This window comes from Lutra lutra, chromosome 14, assembly GCF_902655055.1.
Source record: "Lutra lutra chromosome 14, mLutLut1.2, whole genome shotgun sequence".
NCBI lineage: Eukaryota > Metazoa > Chordata > Mammalia > Carnivora > Mustelidae > Lutra > Lutra lutra.
This window is the reverse complement of record NC_062291.1, coordinates 6,424,895-6,443,913: the sequence shown is the minus strand read 5'-3', so window position 1 is coordinate 6,443,913 and position 19,019 is coordinate 6,424,895. Positions and strand designations below refer to the sequence as shown.

General features: G+C 41.2%; 1 protein-coding gene and 1 non-coding gene across 2 annotated transcripts; both read left to right on the top strand.

The window, feature by feature from the left end:
* Positions 1-203: 203 nt before the first annotated feature.
* Positions 204-18,613, top strand: TOMM20 (translocase of outer mitochondrial membrane 20). Its single transcript, XM_047701845.1, has 5 exons — positions 204-506; positions 5,440-5,486; positions 7,775-7,856; positions 12,615-12,757; positions 16,407-18,613. Exons 1-5 carry the CDS (start codon positions 386-388, stop codon positions 16,449-16,451), a joined length of 438 nt encoding a protein of 145 aa, XP_047557801.1. The 5' UTR covers positions 204-385; the 3' UTR covers positions 16,452-18,613.
* LOC125085368 (small nucleolar RNA SNORA14) lies at positions 904-1,037 on the top strand. Its single transcript, XR_007122893.1, has one exon. It is a non-coding gene; the product is annotated as a small nucleolar RNA SNORA14 (small nucleolar RNA).
* Positions 18,614-19,019: the final 406 nt, after the last annotated feature.

The window sequence follows — 19,019 nt, the reverse complement described above, 5'->3', positions numbered from 1 at the left end:
AGGACGTCCGTGAGCAAGTCTTCCGAGTCTGCGCACGACGGTCAGGCGCCACCTTCGCTACGTCACGCTCAGCGGCTTCTGAGGAAGTGCGAGACAACCCGCACAGCCCGACGCCAACGCACTCCCCACCCGGAGGCGCCTGGGCGGCCCCGCCTACACCCCCTGCGCAGGCGCAGAAGCGGCGCGGACTCCGCCGCTCAGGCACAGCCGCGGACGTGCCGGAGGACCTCGCGCGGCTGGAGCCGGAAGTGCGTGCGCTTGGCCTTTCCGCGTCCCTCGCGGCGAGCGTCTGGTCGCAGCGGCGTGGTCCGCGGCTTCCCGGGCAACAGCTTCTTCGCCGGCCCTGCCGCCGCCGCGCTCGCTCCTGCCTCTGGGCCGTGGGAAGATGGTGGGCCGGAACAGCGCCATCGCCGCCGGCGTCTGCGGGGCTCTTTTCATCGGGTACTGCATCTACTTCGACCGCAAGAGGCGGAGTGACCCCAACTTCAAGAATAGGCTTCGAGAACGTGAGTGCGTCCCCTCGGCCCCGGGCGCCAGCGGCCGCCGCCCCTCCGCGCGCCTGCCCCCGGCTGCCACTCGCGGGGCCGTGGGGGTGTGGGGGGCCCCGGCGGCCGCGGCCCACCCGGCCGTGAGGCGGCGGCGCTCCGGCTGCAGCTCCCGCCGCTGGTGCCCCGCAGGGTTCCCTCCATTTTGGAGGACGGTTCTTCCAGTCAGGTCTTCCCCCGCCGCGCGCCGTCGTGAACGCGCTCTGGTTGGTGCGGGATTTAGGTGTGCGTTTGCCGGGGGGGGGGGGGGGGGGGCTCTTTTAGCCGTTCACCTGTTTAAACCCGTGTTCCTCACTCGAAAGTCGCGTGTTTACGGATCTGTGCTCGAAACCAGGCCCGCCAGTGCGCGGTGTCGCTGCTGCATTCCTAAACCCTCTTGGTGGCCTCCCTGCGCACGCTTCCAGGATATGAGCGAATGCTACAGAGACTGCAGGGAGTCCGAAGGGCTGCGCTCCTGCGGTGGCTCAGTCTTATTTCATACCTGCGACATCCTTCTAAGAGTGGTTCCCGCGAGCGAGATCGTGTCCCCCAGGCCGTCGTGATTTTTGAGTTTCGGAGGCCGCCCTACTCGCAGCAGCGGAAGAGCAAACAACGTGCTGCGATGAGTGTTTTTGTAGCCATCTAGGTTGCTCAGTCAAAATGATTCCTAAAATTAAAATGCAGGGGCATCCGGGTGGCTCATTTGGTTGAGCGTCCGCCTCTGGGTTTCAGCTCAGGTCACGAGATCAGGGTCGTGAGTAAGAGGCTGGGGGGACTCCCTGCCCGGCGGGGAGTCTGCTCCCCTCCCCCCCTCCCCCACTTGTGCACGTTCTTTATAATAAAGAAACCTTTAAAAAATAAAATTGATACATAAGTTACTAAAGCCCAGAACGTATGAAGGTGTGATTATTCTAATGAATGCTTACCATTTAATGAAGTAATAGATCATTCCAAGTGTTGAGCCGCATGTGGCTAGTGACCTACCCTTTTGAGGGTATAGGTACCTTATACCATCTGGAATATGACATCTAATTCTAGTTATAGGAAGGAAGGGATACGGGGAATTTATTTTATAGACTAATGGAAAAAAAGCTATTTTGGATTCAGACACTGAGTTTTTTAGGCCCAGGTTAGTCACAGATCAGCCGCATAATTTTAGACTTTCTGAATCTTATTTTTCTTAGCTTGTAAGATCAGGTAATGTCACCTGCCTCTGGTGGTTTTTGTGAAGATTGAGCTGTTTGAAGTGCCCACCACCATTTCTGACGGAGAGCTAGCCCCTCCGTAAATGCCTGCTGTAAGCATAGCTGGAAGTTCAGATCGTTTTCTGGTAGTTTCAAAATAGTCGGAGGGCTGGTGGTGCTGGTATGGCTAGAGAGCTCAGGAAAGAATTGGATTAATCCTTTTTTCCTTTGGAAATTCTGTTGTTAGAAATCTTGAGAGAGCTAATTTTTCGGTTGAAGAAATCATAAAAGCTGTCATTTTAGACACTTTGAGAGATTATTTTAAAAACCCCTTTCCATCCTCTTTAATCCATGAATTTTTTTCTAGCTTTATCGGTGGCCTAAAGATCTCAGTGGTCTGGCTTGAATGATTAGCTGAGTAACCTGGGTGAGCGACTTAAAGCTTTTGTTTCCCTCTTTTGTAAAATGTTATAATACATAGGGAGTTTTAGTGCAGTCCCTGGCAGATGGTAATTGATGGATGCTAAAGATTGTCTGTGAATATAATTATTCGATGTTTTCTTTAGGAAGTAAAACTTACGTTCAGAGTAATTCTGTCAGTTCATGTTTATGTGTATTTTTGAAAGTTGACAAAGTCTTTGTCCACTTGTTAGGTTTACACAGTAGCACTTAGGACTGATTTCTAGTAAATACTGAGTCAAGGCTTAATTTTGCTCATTGAATGTGTAATTATGATGTTTCAGTCTGTTACCATCTTTCCCTTTATCACAGAGATGGTATAATACACTGATAAGGTAACAAGTAAATTGTCTTATGAAACTAAAGCTAGAATACCAAACTTAAATTTAGAAATTTGAAGCACCCAGTCTTAAAATTTGGTAATTGTATCAGTCAAACAATCAAAAACAGTCGCTCTCCACCATATTAAAAAAAACTGTAGGATTGAATAGTAATGGAAACTAAGTTTCTGTCTATTGGGTTTCATTATTTTCTTGTCATTTTCCATAAATCTGGCTTAGCAAACTGTATTTCTCTGTTTATTCCACAAACTTCCCATGTTCACTTCTGAGGTGCCTTTTATTTTTATGGGAATGCCTTTACTTCGGTTAGAAGATAGCAGAGGGATAGTGAAGTATTTCCCAAACAGAAGGCACTTTGAGACCGGGAGCAGGTGACGCCATACAGTTGACAGGTTCATGCAGCGTAACTTACTCACGGAGGAGTGGGCAGATGACAAGCCAGCTGCACAGGTACAGAGTCCGGACCTTAGCCCACAGATTTTCTAGAGTGAGGGCACTAGCGGAAGAGCACTGTTGCAGGATCAAAGGATTTCTGTGCACCTAAATGACCCCTAATCTTTTATTAGATACTGTGGCACTACCTGTGCCTCAGGAGGGAAAGACTTACCTCTCACAGATGCATGGGAGACGAAAGAAAGCCTCCCCCAGTCGTGGTCTTGGGCCTCTTTAAGGTATGTGTAGGAATCTCCAAGGGACCTGGCACCTAGAGCCCCAAGAGAGGTCATCTGCCGCACGTGGGCAAGCTGGAAGGCCAAAGACAGGGTCGGTATTGTCTGCCCCCTCAGCCTCTCTACAGCGTGCGGCGGCAGTAGAGAGTCCTGTTTGAGCGCGGGTCTTTGGAAATGGAGCTGCTTGGCTTTGAACAGGTTGTGACCTTAGTAAATGTTGTCGTCTGTAAAATGGAGGTCATGATAGTACTTGTTTTAGTGTTACTGTGAGGATCGAGTAAGCAAATTAACCTTTAGAATAGTGTCTGGCATCTAAGACTTTCTGGGTGCTTACCCTACCTCACATCTCAGTGTTCTCTGTCTTGGTGTCCGCTGCTTCCGTGAAGTCTTCCGTGTCTCTTCTAGTCTTAGTAATCTCCTTCTAGTGATACTCAGTTAATGTAGTAGGGTAGCATTCAGTATTTTCTGCTTATGGACAGCCAGATGAAACCCTTGAAGAAATAGAGGGTAGAATGTTATGGTTCTGTTTTCCTACAGGTAGTTGCCTGAAGACGAACACCTAGGGAAGGTAGTTTGTTAGAAAAATAGGCGTGTAAAAATTTATATATAAGATCAGCTTATTTAACGTATTTTTTGTCGTTGAAACTGCTAGAATTGTATTTAAGCCTTAAAGTTGTAGCACTTTAGGTGTTTTGGGGGCTGGAGTTGGCAAGAGGTGTGGGTGTGGTTAAGCCCAGTTTGTTAGTTGGATAAGAGAAGAAAACTCCTAATCTGTTGTGTTTAACCACAATAAATTAACCCACCTCACGTGGTAGGCAAACAGGTCACTGTCTCTTTAGTCGTGCATTGATTGAGACTTGGACCTGTAGAACACTTAAAAGGTTTTCAGAGAACAATTTTGAAGCCTTTGTGTCTCAACAGTGGTAAAGTTAAACATGCCCTATATAGAGAGAGTTTTAAGAGATTTATTTGCCAGAGATCACCAAGGTAATAAGTGTTAGCCTTAACCTTTCATAGCTATGCCACAGTCTCCATGTCACTGGTACTTTTTAGTGACTAGGGAATAAACTTATTTTAGGTATTTAGCATATAGCACAGCTCCTTAGCGAAGTTGCTGGTAGTGCACTCAGTACCAGATGCTTACTGAAGTGGTTCTTTACCAACTCATATGGCACATTATAAGCCTGACACTGTTAAAAAATACTTTACATGCACAACAATTCTGTGAAGCATGTACCTGTTCTTAGGCCAGTTTTACATATGAGGAGAGCGAGGTACAGGTCACTGTAACTTGCCCACAGTCACTCTGACACTAAGAAGAGCTGACACTAACCAAGCTTATGCCACCCTTGTGCTAACACCCTTTCATATGGAGTATATCATTAAGTAGCTATTTATTTTTTATTTTTTGAAAATTTTTAAAAGATTTTATGTATTTGAGAGATAAACCCTCAGCCTGTGGGGGGGGGGGGAGTAGAGGTGGAGGGGAAGGGGTCAGCAGACTACACTGAGTGCAGAGCCGGGCACAGGCCATCCCATGAACCTGAGATTGTGACCTGAGCCAAAACCCAAGAGTCAGAAGCTTAACTGATGGAGTCACACAGGCGCTCCTATAGCAGTTTAAAATATTGTTGGTGTCCTTTATTGGCTTAAGGGTTTTAAGATTTTAAACATCTACTTCTGAGATATGTAGTGTTGCTTTTTCAAATCAAAAATAAGACCAAAAAACTAAACAGTTTAGAGAGTGTAGGCAGAAGGTTTTTTCTTAACCAGCCAGCAGTAGTTAAGAATTTTGCAGTGTTTCTGAATACTGTCTTCCTACCCACTTTTTTTTTCCCCCTCATCCAGGAATGTCTGATAGCTTTCCACATTCAGTAAAGATCGAATCTGTTGTATTTCAATAATAAAGCTTTCTAACAGCAGTGGTTTAATTCTTGCTTGTGTTTCAGGTCTTGTGTAGCTTTTGGGTGGGCGGGGCTTGCTCTGCTTGGGGTAGTTAATCACCTGTTAGAACTGTCTCCATCTTAAAAATTGCTGATCTTGGTGCACCAGAAGGAAGGAAAAAGCTCTTGCCCAGAAATATTATATCGTCTGTAGCTCATTGACCAGAATGCTGACCCTGACAAATCACAAGGAGACAAGAGAATAGGGGAGCCCTACTTCTGGGATGTTTTATAAATAGAATGAATGACTGCTACAGCAGTTTGACTTCTTTGATTCCCGTTTTAATAATGGTAAAATGAAAATACTCCATTTCTTGCAGGAAGAAAGAAACAGAAGCTTGCTAAGGAGAGAGCTGGACTTTGCAAGGTAATCTTTTTTTAAAATAATGTATTTATAAATGTGATAGAAATAATGTTTTTAAAATCTACTTCAAATGTCTTTTGAGAAAACTAGTTGATACCAGACATTTTCCGTTTTAAAATATAACTTGCGCTTTTTTTTTTTTTTTTTTTTTTTTGATTGGTTAGTTCAGCTGCAGACTGGTCCATCGTTATTTTCCCCCTGTTGGCCCAAATAGAAGACAATTTTTACTACATGAGCAGTATTTAAGGGAAAATAAGCTGCTAGTCTCCAGAAGACAATTCTACCAAATGGTTCAAGCTTTCTCAGCTGCTTCAAAACAATACAATAAAAAATTCATTAATTTTCCTTCCTTCGGCTTCTTTTAAAAGAACCACCTGCTATTTATTTCAGAGGTTACATAGGATTATTCATACCCACTGATCCAGAATCCTACCATATGGCAGATTTTTTACCTTGATGTTATATGTACACATAGATAAAAATCTTCTTTTTTCTTTTTATAGATCCTGTGTTCATGATTATTTTTAGTGACTACATAGGTTTCTCTGCTTGATTAAAAAAATGTTCTGTGACATGTGTAAGTAAATGTTAATCATTACACATAGAGCTTTTCTTTTTTACTAAAATTAGTTCCATTGTCTGGATTCCCAGGACTTACAGGATCAGTAGTGGTTCTTTTTAAAGTAAGTTGAGGCAAAGAAAAATTAAATCAGAAAATGATACATGTTGTTATTTTGAAACAATCATGTAATTAATAAACTACCTTTCCGAAGTATATGTTCTTAGTGTTTCAGTAGCCTTTTCTTTCTAAGGACATGGGAAGGTAAATACAGACATGCATCAGTTTGTAGTTTTAAATCAGGAATAATCAAATTCTTGCCTGTGCTCTGGTGGTTGATGAAAGATGCCTTTACTTTCATAAGTTTAAATTTTTTCGTCTTGTTGGTAATGAGAGTGTATGTAATACTAATCAGGAACCAAAAACTTCCATTAACAGAAGTCTAGGTTTTTAAATAGAATAGGATTTTTTTTTTTTTTAATTTGACAGAGATCACAAGTAGGCAGAGAAGCAGGCAGAGATAGGAGGAAGCAGGCTCCCTGCTGAGCAGAGAGCCCGACGTGGGACTTGATCCCAAGACCCTGAGATCATGACCTGAGCTGAAGGCAGAGGCTTTAACCCACTGAACCACCCAGGCGCCCCTAGAATAGGATTTCTTAATAATAGGTTTATATGTATATATATATTTTAAAGATTTTATTTATTTATTCGTCAGAGAGAGAGAGAGAGTGTGTGCAAACAGGCGGAGAGAGAAGCAGACTCCCTGCCAAGCAAGGACCTTGCCTGATGTGGGACTCGATCCTAGGACCCCGGGATCATGACCTGAGCAGAAGGCAGCAGCTTAGCCCACTGAGCTACCCAGGTGTCCCTATAGTAGGTTTATAGTTTTTAGTAAGTCATATAGCTGATGGCATATATTACTATAGTCAGGTAATATGTAACAAACTACAAAACAAAAACAAGAAATGCCAACTATTTAAGTAAAGCTGTTTTGTAATAGCAAAAACATTAGAAGTAGCTCATGAGCAACAAATAGATCACAATTAAGCAGTCATATATTTCTCAGTGGAATATTCTGTTACCATTTAAAAATAGTCTTTTAGATATTAAAAAAAATAAAAATAAAAATAGTCTTTTAGATAAATGTAAAATCTATACAAAATAATGTGGATCAGAAGAAAGTTGAGGGCCACCTGGGTGGCTCAGTGGGTTAAGCCTTTGCCGTCAGCTCAGGTCATGATCTCAGGGTCCTGGGATCAAGCCCCGCATTGGGCTCTCTGCTCCGCAGGGATCCTGCTTCTCCCTCTCCCTCTGCCGGCCTCTCTGACTACTTGTAATCTCTGTCAAATAAATAAACTCTTTAAAAAAAAGAAGTTGTTGATTACAGTTACATAAAAAGCTATAGAAATAGCAGTCAAAATAGTATAAAGAGTAAAGTGCATATTTTATGATAGAGATAATTCTTCATTTTTTATGTTAGGTTTGATGTATAGTTTTTGAGAACTGTTCTAGTATCAGTTTGATCAATACATATTTTTTTCTTGTATTCATTTAAATGTAGATAAATGTAGATTAAACTAATGCTTGTAAGTATTGAGTAAATTTCTTATCATTTTTTATCATGAGTTATTCAGTTTTTGTTTTGATTTTTAGTGGCATTATTTTCTGTGTATTGTTTATGTGGCCCAGCATAATTTTGGTATCAGTTATTAAATATTTTATTTCCAAACAGTTACCTGACCTTAAAGATGCTGAAGCTGTTCAGAAATTCTTCCTTGAAGAAATACAGCTTGGGGAAGAGTTGCTAGCCCAAGGTAAGTCATTAATTTAGACTAGGAAATTGGAATTCTTTACAGTAAATATAAATTTATGGTGATAAGGGGCTTTTTGGAGTATAGTGTAGCAGCTTTTAAGAAAGTTATTAAATATTTCAAGATAAGTCATTTAGTAATGGAAAAAATGATTTTATTTAAGACTGGCTCTAGGGACGCCTGGGTGGCTCAGTCATTTGAGCCTTTGACTCTTGAGTTTGGTTCATGACCTCTGGGTCCTGAGGTGGAGCCTTGCCTCAGTCTCTGCGCCCCGAGCCTGCTTGGGATTCCCTCTCCCTCTGTCCCTCCTGCACCATGCACGTGTGCTGGCTTGCTCGCTCTTAAAAAAAAAAAAAAAGACTGGCTCTAGAAAAGTATTTCTTGTGGGTTGTCATTGTCCATAATATGTTTTGAGTTTCAGGTTTGTTTGATACATGATACAAAGAATATAAGTAATCTTTACAAATGAGGTTATTTTTTACCAGTTTAGAGAATATAGTCCTAATGTAATATGTAAATAGTAATTGACAGAATGTGATATAGGAGTATACTTTCTCAACTTCTTCATCTAACCTTCAGGTCTTTTCCAATATTTATAAGAAGTCTGTGCCTAATATAAGTCCCAGAGATGGTTAATTTACCTGTCAAGGTCACACAGTGAGTTCATGGCCTTGATTTCAGGACCAGCCAGTGATCTGAATCTGATCTAGAGTTTAGGCTATGTGCTTTACATATTTAAGGAAGGGTTAAGAGTTCTTTTCTTAGAAACATGAGTATTATGAAGTTAAAATGATGAAACTGACAAATTTGAGAGCTATAATTCAGTAGAGTCTTAAATGTATTTGCAAATTTTTTAGTGACAAATTAGCTTTTATTTTTTTTTTTTAAGATTTCCATTTATTTATTGAGACAGAATGTTTATATGCAGGGAACTGGGGTTAGGGGAAGAGGCAGAGGGAGAGATCAAATCTTTTTTTTTTTTTTTTTTTTTTTTAAGATTTTATTTATTTATTTGACAGAGATCACAAGTAGAGAGAGAGGCAGGCGGAGAGAGAGGAGGGAGCAGGCTCCCCGCTGAGCAGAGAGCCCGATGCGGGACTCGATCCCAGGACCCTGAGACCATGACCCGAGCCGAAGGCAGCGGCTTAACCCACTGAGCCACCCAGGCACCCGAGAGATCAAATCTTAAAGCCGGCTCCACACCCCAGTTCAGATACATCAGGCTCCATCACAGGACCCTGAGACCACGACCTCAGCTGGAATCTAGAGTCTCATGTTTAACCAACTGTGCCATCCAGGTGCCCCCAAATTAGCTTTTATTTCAAAAGTAGCTTTGAAGTATTTGCTAGATTAATAAAAATGGTATGAGGTGTCAAGTTTTTCTTAACGCTCATTGTTGTTTCGTAGATTTAGATAGTATTGAACTACATGGTGGAGGTTACTTGTGATTTTTTTAAATTTGTTTTTACGGAAAGGATTAAAGGTTTGAGGGGCACCTGGGTGGCTCAGTCGGTTGAGCCTCTGCCTTCGGCTCAGGTCATGATCTCGGGGTCTTGGGATCAAGTCCCACATCGGGCTCTGCTCTGTAGGGAGCCTGCTCCCTCCTCTCTCTCTCTGCTTGCCTCTCTGCCCACTTGTGATCTCTGTCAAATAAATAAAATCTTTAGGAAAAAAAAAAGAGTCTGTTAAAGGTTTGAGGTGGTAATGACACGTTAAACTTTTTGTCATGTCTCCCCCTTCCCAGTAATTGCTTTGCTTTGCTTTTTTCTGTAGGAAATAATTATCTTATTTAGATGGCATAGTAGGCTGATAATATATATAAATAAAAATGCAGGTGTGTTACTGGGAAATAATTTTGGCTCGTTTAACCTATTGCAATAAGAAACACATGAGGTTTAATCATGGGGTAATAGTAAAGCACTTAAATCTTCATAGAGCTCTTTTGAGAGACTCTGTTACTTTAGTATTTGAAAAGAAAAAAATCTGCATGTATAGGGATATCTAAGGTATAGGTTGTATTTCATTTCATGCAAACAGTCTCCAAATACTTTGTTCACGCTCCTAAATAAAGAGGTCTTTTTGATACTGTCATGATTTTCTATCTTCCAAAATAGAAACACTATTTTATATAATTAATTTATTTTTTAAAAAGATTATTTATTTGGGGCGCCTGGGTGGCTCAGTGGGTTAAGCCGCTGCCTTCGGCTCAGGTCATGATCTCAGGGTCCTGGGATCGAGCCCCGCATCGGGCTCTCTGCTCAGCAGGGAGCCTGCTTCCCTCTCTCTCTCTCTCTCTCTCTGCCTGCCTCTCCGTCTACTTGTGATCTCTCTCTGTCAAATAAATAAATAAAATCTTTAAAAAAAAAAAGATTATTTATTTGAGAGAGAGAGAGAGCAGGCAGGGCAGAGGGAGAGGGAGAAGCAGACTTCATGCTGAGCAGGGAGCCCAGTGTAGAGCTTGATCCCAGAACCCAGGCAGATGCTTCAGCTGAGCCACCTAGGTGCCCCTAGAATTGCTATATTAAATTATTTTACTTACAGTCAAACATATTAGAAAAAAGTACACTCGGGGCACCTGGGTGGCTCAGTGGGTTAAAGCCTCTGCCTTCGTCTCAGGTCATGATCTCAGGGTCCTGGGATCGAGGCCCACATTGGGCTCTCTGCTCCGTGGGGAGCCTGTTTCCTCCTCTCTCTCTGCATGCCTCTCTGCCTACTTGTTATCTCTGTCTGTCAAATAAATAAAATCTTAAAATAGAAAGAAAAAAGTACACTCATAATAACTTCTGTTTGGATTGTCTTGGAGATCTATGCATTGTGGCCATCTGTTGACTTGAGCTGTCAGCTCCAGATTGAGGACAGTAACTCATGGTGGCTGGGAAGAAGGCCAGGGAAGGACAGGCAGCAGTTACTCTTCTTTTCCAAGCTCATGTTTCACACTGTAGCTCAGCACTGTCCAGAGGGTTACTTAACTCTGCCAAGCTGCCTTTCTTCTGGTGGAAACTACCAAACGAACCTGATGTTAAAGACTCAGGTGGTTAAAATTAGGGAAAAAGTCAACATCAAAGTAAGTCTTGTGAAGGCATAAGTGATTTAGGCAGTGAACCTCATTGCTTGGTGGTCTCCTCCATCTAGGGGTCTCCCATAAGCATAATTCTGTTAACTGAGCCAGATCTCATCTCAGGATGATGGTAACAGGCTCTGCATGTGCAGAGAGGAAACTGCATTGAGTTGCTGTGGTGGTACATTAACTGCTTCCAGTGTATTTAGAAATATTAGGAGGTGTCTCAGGATCCCGTGTTCTACACACAACAGTCCAGTAGCAGCTCTGTTTCCATTTAATAATTGGAATTAATAACCTCAGGCAACAGAGTTGTAATCCCCTGTATTACCTGTAAATTCAGTGATATGAGGATTCAGTGGCCAAGTGGCATCTTAATTTCCAAGTCCGTGGAGCCATTGTATCCTCCACTGCAAGTCCCAGCCCATGCAGAAGATCTAAGTCTTTTGTATTTTCCATTTTTAATGCTTTGTAGAGTTCTGCTTTTTTCAGTTTGAATACCTCCGTCCTTAGCTTTTCTCAAGGGAAATGTTGCAGCCGGCAGTTCCTCTGCTTCATGTGCCGTTCTGCAGTCCCTTACTTAGTCACGTTCTTAGTCAGGGTCAGAAAACTGTTGACTGGTTGATCGTATAGGGCAAGGTGTGGGGGTGAGGATCTTCCACTATGTCTGGATGCACCACCCTCTTAGCACCTTGATGTGTTCACCAACCCAGAAAGTTGAAGAGATAATTTTTTGACATAATTAAAATTTGCTCAGTTTGTGTTATATGTAATCATTTTTCTTTCAAAAGTAATATGTCCACTGTAAGATAAATTTCCTTTTTTGAAATTCCATCTGATAACATTCAAAATAGTAAAAAGGATTAATCTAAAGTGAATTTGGGCCTCCTTTCCACCTCAGTCCCCAGTCTTCCAGTTCTTCTCAGAAAGGTAGTGTTCCACAGTTAGTTAGCAAGTTGTTTATTTATTTTTTTTTAAGATTTTATTTATTTGAGAGAGAGTGAGAGCGCGCGTGCCGTGAGCAGAAGCAGGGGGAGTGGCAGGCAGAGGGAGAAGCAGCCTCCCCAGTGAGCACAGACCTTATGTGGGACTTGATCCCAGGACTGGGATTGTGATCTGGGCCGAAGGCAGACGCTTAATGGACTGAGTCACCCAAGTGCCCAAGTTAGCAATTTCTTTTTTTTTTTTTTTTTTTTTTTTTTAAAGATTTTATTTATTTATTTGACAGACAGAGATCACAAGCAGCCAGAGAGAGGGGGGGGGAAGCAGGCTCCCTGCCTAGCAGAGAGCCCAATGCGGGGCTGGATCCCAGGACCCTGAGATCATGACCTGAGCTGAAGGCAGAAGAGGCTTTAACCCACTGAGCCACCCAGGCGCCCCCCAAGTTAGCAATTTCTTATATAATTTTTCAGAAATACTCTGTCTGTAAATGGTAATATACCTGGACACTTCTGCACTTTAATTTCTCCCTTTTTGTATGTTTTGAAGAGACTTCTGTATCAGTATCTGTGATCTGATTCATTTTTGTTAATGCTTTCATAACACTCAGTTATATGAATGTACTGTACATTATTTCCAAGTTTTTACTTGTGGGATGTTTTTGGTCAGTATCACTTGGAGATACAGTGAAGGATTTAGAGTTGAATTTTTGACAAAGGCAAAGGCTTTCCAGGTCACATGTTATTTTTATGTAACCCTTTCAGGCGAATATGAGAAAGGTGTAGACCATCTGACAAACGCAATTGCTGTGTGTGGACAGCCGCAGCAGTTGCTGCAAGTGTTACAGCAGACTCTCCCACCACCAGTGTTCCAGATGCTTCTGACCAAGCTCCCAACAATTAGTCAGGTAAGGATTTGAAATGTTAGTAAAAGTGAGTAGAATCTGAGAAGTAAATGTTTTAAGGACATTGGCATTTAAAAATTAATCTAGTGAACATGATGAAATTTGAAACTCTTGGAATCAAAGTAGAATTGGAGATAGCAGTGCTTGAAATTTTTCTTCCCTAACAATAGTGGAGTGAGCGATACTAAGATCTAGTCATTGTGTCCTATGTGTGCATCAAGAAGTACGTCTCATTCTGAAATCTTAGGCCTTGGTATTCACCAGAATTGGGCCACTCTCAGCCACTTGCTGAAACTAGCTTTCTGTCGACTTTTGTGAGCCCATGAATTCAGTTATGTTGCCTGGCAGAGGGCATAGGGGCTGAGATGACATAGCCTGTAATTAGATCTTAAAGGATTGTTGGATATCCTCTGACTTCACTTGTCTAAAAAGCCCCAGTGCCTCTGCTTCTGCCAAGATGGGCTTTGGGCTTGGAGTTAATTGACTGCATCTCCAAAGCTATATTGAATACACCACCATTTGTATAAAAGATTATTTATAACTTAAGAATTGATTAAGATGCATTCTGTTCATTTTTAGTTTTTTCCAAGAAATCAAAATGAATCTATTTTTTGGAATAGTTTGTTTACTCGTGTGTGAATTTCCACAGTTGGTGTGATTTAAGATTGGTTAATTCCTCAAACTGGTCTTTACTCAGTTTGAAAAGGGACTGGAGAGAAAATAAAGGCCCCATAGATTTAAGGGAAAGGGTTGAAAAAACCAAAGATTTGGTCTTAACCCTTTTTATTTAGACTAATGTGGTTCCTAGTCTATCTAAATCAGAATCCTCTGTTTAATGTTACCTGCTCTTGGAAAGGCAACATAGCGTAGTGCTTTTGGAAGATGGACCTGAGGGTGTGAGGTCTTTTGAAATGTGGATGAGTTCAGGATGAAACCTGAACTCCTCTTTATAAAAATGACCTCCTTTACTCAGTTAACTCATGTTATTTGGAAATATTTTCAAATGCTAATTTTAGAATTACTGTATTCCTCCTTGTATGATGACTGAGCATTTTCAGCCAAAAAGGGAAATGTTTGGAGCATTGAATGACCAGTACTCTTAATTTATATGAGAGTGAAAAGATATCTTGAATTCTTTATGGTTTTAGTTATATAATTGATTAACATGTAAAACATACTATTATTCCTTAGATTTTGAGATGGGACTGACAGTAGTGTGATCATTATTTTCTTTGATAACAGTGTTTAGAAATGTTAAATACTGAAATCTCAGAATGGGTAAACCTTAGCAAGTTTTGTATTCTTTGAATACAAAGGACATACTTTTTTCCCCCCCTTAAAATTTTTTTTTTAATTGAAGTATTGACGACACACGATGTTACATTAGTTTCAGGTGTACAAGTTACTGATTTGACAGGTCTATACGTTATGGTCTGCTTGCCATAAATGTGGCTGCCGTCTGTCTCACTATACAGCAGTATTATGTGATCATTGACTGTATTTCCTGTGCTGTACTTTTAATCCTTACGTAACGGGAAGCCTGGACCTGTCACTCCCCTTCACTTAATTTTGCCTCCACCCACTTCCTTCCAGCAACCACCAGTTCATACTTAGAGATCTCTTTCTCCTTTGTTTGTTCATTTGTTGGTATTTATTTTATTATTTATTTAATTTAAAAAAAATATTTATTTATTTGACAGAGAGATCACAAGTAGGCAGAGAGGCAGGCAGAGAGAGAGAGAGGAGGGGGAAGCAGGCTCCCTGCTGAGCAGAGAGGCCGATGCGGGGCTCGATCCCAGGACCCTGAGATCATGACCTGAGCTGAAGGCAGAGGCTTAACCCACTGAGCCACCCAGGTGCCCCGTTTGTTGGTTTTTAGATTCTACATATAAGTGAAATCAGCTGGTGTTTATCTTAGTGAAATAACACTTAGGATAATATCCTCTAGGTCCATCCGTGTTGCAGATAGCAAGATCTCATTCTTTATGGCTGAATAATAGTCCACTGTATATGGTTACCACTTCTTTATCCATTTATCCATTGATAGACACTAATGTTGATTCCATATCTTGGCTCTTGCAGATAATGCTGCAGTAAATCTAGAGGTGCATACATCATTCCGAATTAGTATTTTCATTTTCTTTTCTTTTCTTTTTTTTTTTTTTTTTTTAAGATTTCGTTCATTTATCAGAGAGAGAGCATGCGCATGAGCTAGGAGGGAGGGGCAGAGGGAGTGAGGGAAGCCGACTTTATGTGAGAAGAGCACCTGATGTTGGACTCTGATTCCAGGACCCTGAGATCAAGACCTGAGCGGAAGGCAGTGGCTTAATGGGATGAGCCACCCCAGACATCTCTCCTCTTTTCTTTCTTTCTTTCTTTCTTTCTTTCTTTCTTTCTTTCTTTCTTTCTTTCTTTCTTTCTTTCTTTCTTTCTCTCTCTCTCTCTCTCTCTCTGTCTCTGTCTCTGTCTCTCTCTGTCTCTCTCTGTCTCTCTTTCATTTTACTTGAGAGAGACCAAGTATAGACTGGGTGGCAAAGGGAGAGGGAGAAGCGGGTTTCCTTCTGAACAGGGAGCCCAGGGGAATCATGACCTCAGCTGAAGGCAGATGATTTAACTGAATGAGCCACCCATGCACCCTCTATTTTCATTTTCCTTGGGTAAATAACCAGCAGTGGAATTACTGGATCATACAGTATTCCTAGTTTTTAATTTTTTGAGGAACCTTTCAGCTGTTTTCCACAGTGGCTGTACCAGTTTACAGTCCCACCAAAAGTGTATGAGAGTTCCTTTTTTTCCACATCCTTGCCAACACCTGTTACTTCTTGTCTTCCTGATTCTGGGCATTCTGACACTGTGTGAGGTGATATCTCATTGGGGTTTTGTATTTGCATTTCCTTGATGATTAATGGTGTTGAGCCATCCTTGCATCTGTCGGGAAAATGTCTGTTTAGGTCCTCCGCCCATTTTTAATTGGATTATTAGGGTTTTTTTTTCCCTCCTGTTGAGTTGTATGAGTTCTTTTTGTATTTTGGATTTTTTTAAAGAGTTTATTTATTTATTTGACAGAGATCATAAGTAGGCAGAGAGGCAGGCAGAGAGTGGGGGGGGGAAGCAGGCTCCCTGCTGAGCAGAGAGCCCGATACAGGGCTCGATCCCAGAACCCTGGGATCATGACCTGAGTCGAAGACAGAGACCTTAACCCACTGAGCCACCCAGGCCCCCCTATATTTTGGTAATTAACCCCTCATTAGATATATCATGTACAGATGTCCTCCACCTCAGTAGGTTGCCTTATCATTTTCTTGGTTTACTCTGCCATGTAAAAGCTTATTACTTTGGTGTAGTCCCAGTAGTTTATTTTTGCTTTTGTTTCCCATGCCTGAGGAGACACACCTAGAAAATGTTGTTGAGGCCAGTGTCCAAGAAGATTACTGCTTAGGAGTTTATGGTATCAGGTCTCACATTTAGATCTTTAATCCAGTTTGAGTTTATTTTCATGCATGATGTAAGGAAGTGGTCCTGTTTCATTCTTTTCCATGTGGCTGTACTGTTCCCCAACACCATTTATTGAGGAGACTGTCTTTTTCCATTGGATATTCTTGCCTCCCACAAAGGACTTCTAAAAATTAAAATTGTTTTTTTTCTCTTTCAGAGAATTGTAAGTGCTCAGAGCTTGGCTGAAGATGATGTGGAATGAGAAAATGTCAACATAATCTCAATTAAAAATATTTTTAAAATCTTAAGTTGGAAGATGAGCAGCTCTGGGGGGAAAAGGGCAAATAGGCTTGTTATGGACTGTCCTACACTGAAATCTACCAAAGTTAATTTTTACTTTGTGTAGATCCATTTGTCTGTTTTATTTATTTTTCCCAGTGAAAAGTGTATTTTGATAGAAAGCTTTTCATTTTATAAATACACTATGAGTTACCAAAATATCATGGATTTATTTTATTCCTAAAACGTGCAATTAAAGTGTACATATAACATCACATTACTTATGTTAAAAATACTCAGTGCTTAGTTTTGAAAGATAAGCAGAAAAAGTATAGGAGAAAGCTGAAGAATGCACGTTTTTTTAAGCTAGTACATTTGCTCTACATTAAAGAATTGGATGGAATCTTTATCAAAACTGAGCATTAAAATCTTTTGAGAGATTACTTTTTTCCATTTAATCTCTTAAATATGATGTGAGAAGTGCTGCTGTGCTGTATTAATTCACCTCCTCCCTGTGTATTTGTCATTTTAATTGGTGGGCTTAATGTGTTCTGGATATTTATCATATTTTAGATGTATGTAGTAAATAGCACCGGGAATTAAATCTATGTACATCCTTAATCTAGCCATGTGAGCCTCACTAATTACTGTCTACCCTCTTTCCTCACTTAAAAAATGAGGGAATTGGTCTGCTAACTCAGAGAAGTGTCCCTTTCAGCTTTTAATTCATTTGTTTCTGTTAAGCATCTTTAAAACCACCTTCTCCTGAGGGATATATTTGTTTGGACAACCGGGCCTTGCATTTTTTATACTCTGAAGTTTGCATGCTTGCCTGCCTTAGTATTTCTGAACTGAGTCTCCCACCCCCACCCCTTTTTTTAAAGATCTAACTTGTGTTGGTTTTCACTGAAATCATGCGGTTCTGTCATTACTCTTGTAAATCTGAAACTTAACCTTTAGGGTAACTGGGATGATAAACTTGTAAAATGTTTGTTCCCTTTGCTTTTATCTTCAGTGTATCTCCTCAGTCCTCTTTCAGTCTGATTCATTTATCTTGTTATGATGAGAATAAGGTATAACCTTGTGGCTGAAGACTTGGAAAGGATGAAGGTGTTCTCAAAATAGTGACATGTTATCTGCAGTCACAGGTTGAACATTAGGTCTGAGAATAAAGATCCTTGGTACTTACTTGTCATCTGTTGAACTGAGTAACAATTCCTCCCTGTACATACACGTTGCCTTTATTCTATCTCAAAATCGGGAGCGATCCTGCAGACTTTTCCTATGTACTTAAGTCTTTTACTTAATTTGTTTATAAATTTTCCTTAACCTTAGCATTGGGTTTTTGTTGTGATTGGGGTATAGAGGAAAGAGTTTGGAGTATAGTTCTAAGTTTTTGCTTCTGGACAGCTTGCATAGCCTTTGACAGGTCACATTACATCTCTGAACTTACCCCGAGTATTCTCATCTAGAAAATTAGATCATTAAACTACATAACGCAGACATTTAAGGACTCTTCCTCATGTACCTTCCAAAATTGTGCTCCTATACCCTTACACAGTATGGTTTAAAAATTTTTTAATTTTTAAAAAATTTTTTGATGGCACCCTGCCTGCTCTTGTCTGGGGATAGGGATGTGAGCAGTGCAAACATGCTGATTAGTCAGTTTCACTCATAGATCCCAAATCCAAAGCAGTGTCGTGGTCATTGGTCACATAGCTGGGAAAACAGTCTTTTCATCTTGTACTCCCCTCAGCCAGAGGGGAGTCTTCAGACCAGGGGCATTCAGTGTATAGGTCAGAGTGAGAACGTAGGGGGCAAAAAGAGCAAGGGGCAGACCCCGTGGCAAGGCAGGAACGGACCTAGAGAAGCCAAAGAAGCCAAGGACGAGCTGGAGGAGTGAGCAGTCAGTCCACTTAACTTTGGGAGAGGACTTGACGGCGGCTGTATGCCCTTGAGAATTGTGGCGTAGTCTAAGCTGGGTAGCACTGGCTTTTCTGAAAGATAATCAGCTTTGATCTAACCCCTGTTGAATAGGCTATGCTGTCTGCCCAAAGGAGCTGATTATGCGGTCATTTTCTTATTTAAATGACAACTTTTGTGCTTTAAAATTAGTTGCCACTTCTGAAAGGTGATAGTTTGGTTTAAAAAAAAAAAAAGTCCAAATAAGGTTTTCTCCCAGGTCCATAATTATAGAACATGGTTTCTTGTCTAAAGTTTTACAGGGTGATGGAACCAGGCAGTAGGGATGATGTTGGGCAAATGGTGCTCAACCTAAGGTTTAATTAGAGTGACGACCACCTGAATGTGCCCGTGTGCACGTTGCACATGTGCAACATGTGTGCAGCTTGAAAGTCTTTGGGAATGGAAATAATGTATTAGTGCATGGTTAGTGTGCTTCCCTGGGAAGGAGCTGTCTGATTTCACAGTTTGTACATAAGGTGGAAGTGCACTCAAAATGGGCCTACCTGGCCATGTCCATGCTGTCCTGTTCATAGATAACTAGAATTTACATTCCCATTGAATTTATGTAAAGTACATAAAAACCTAG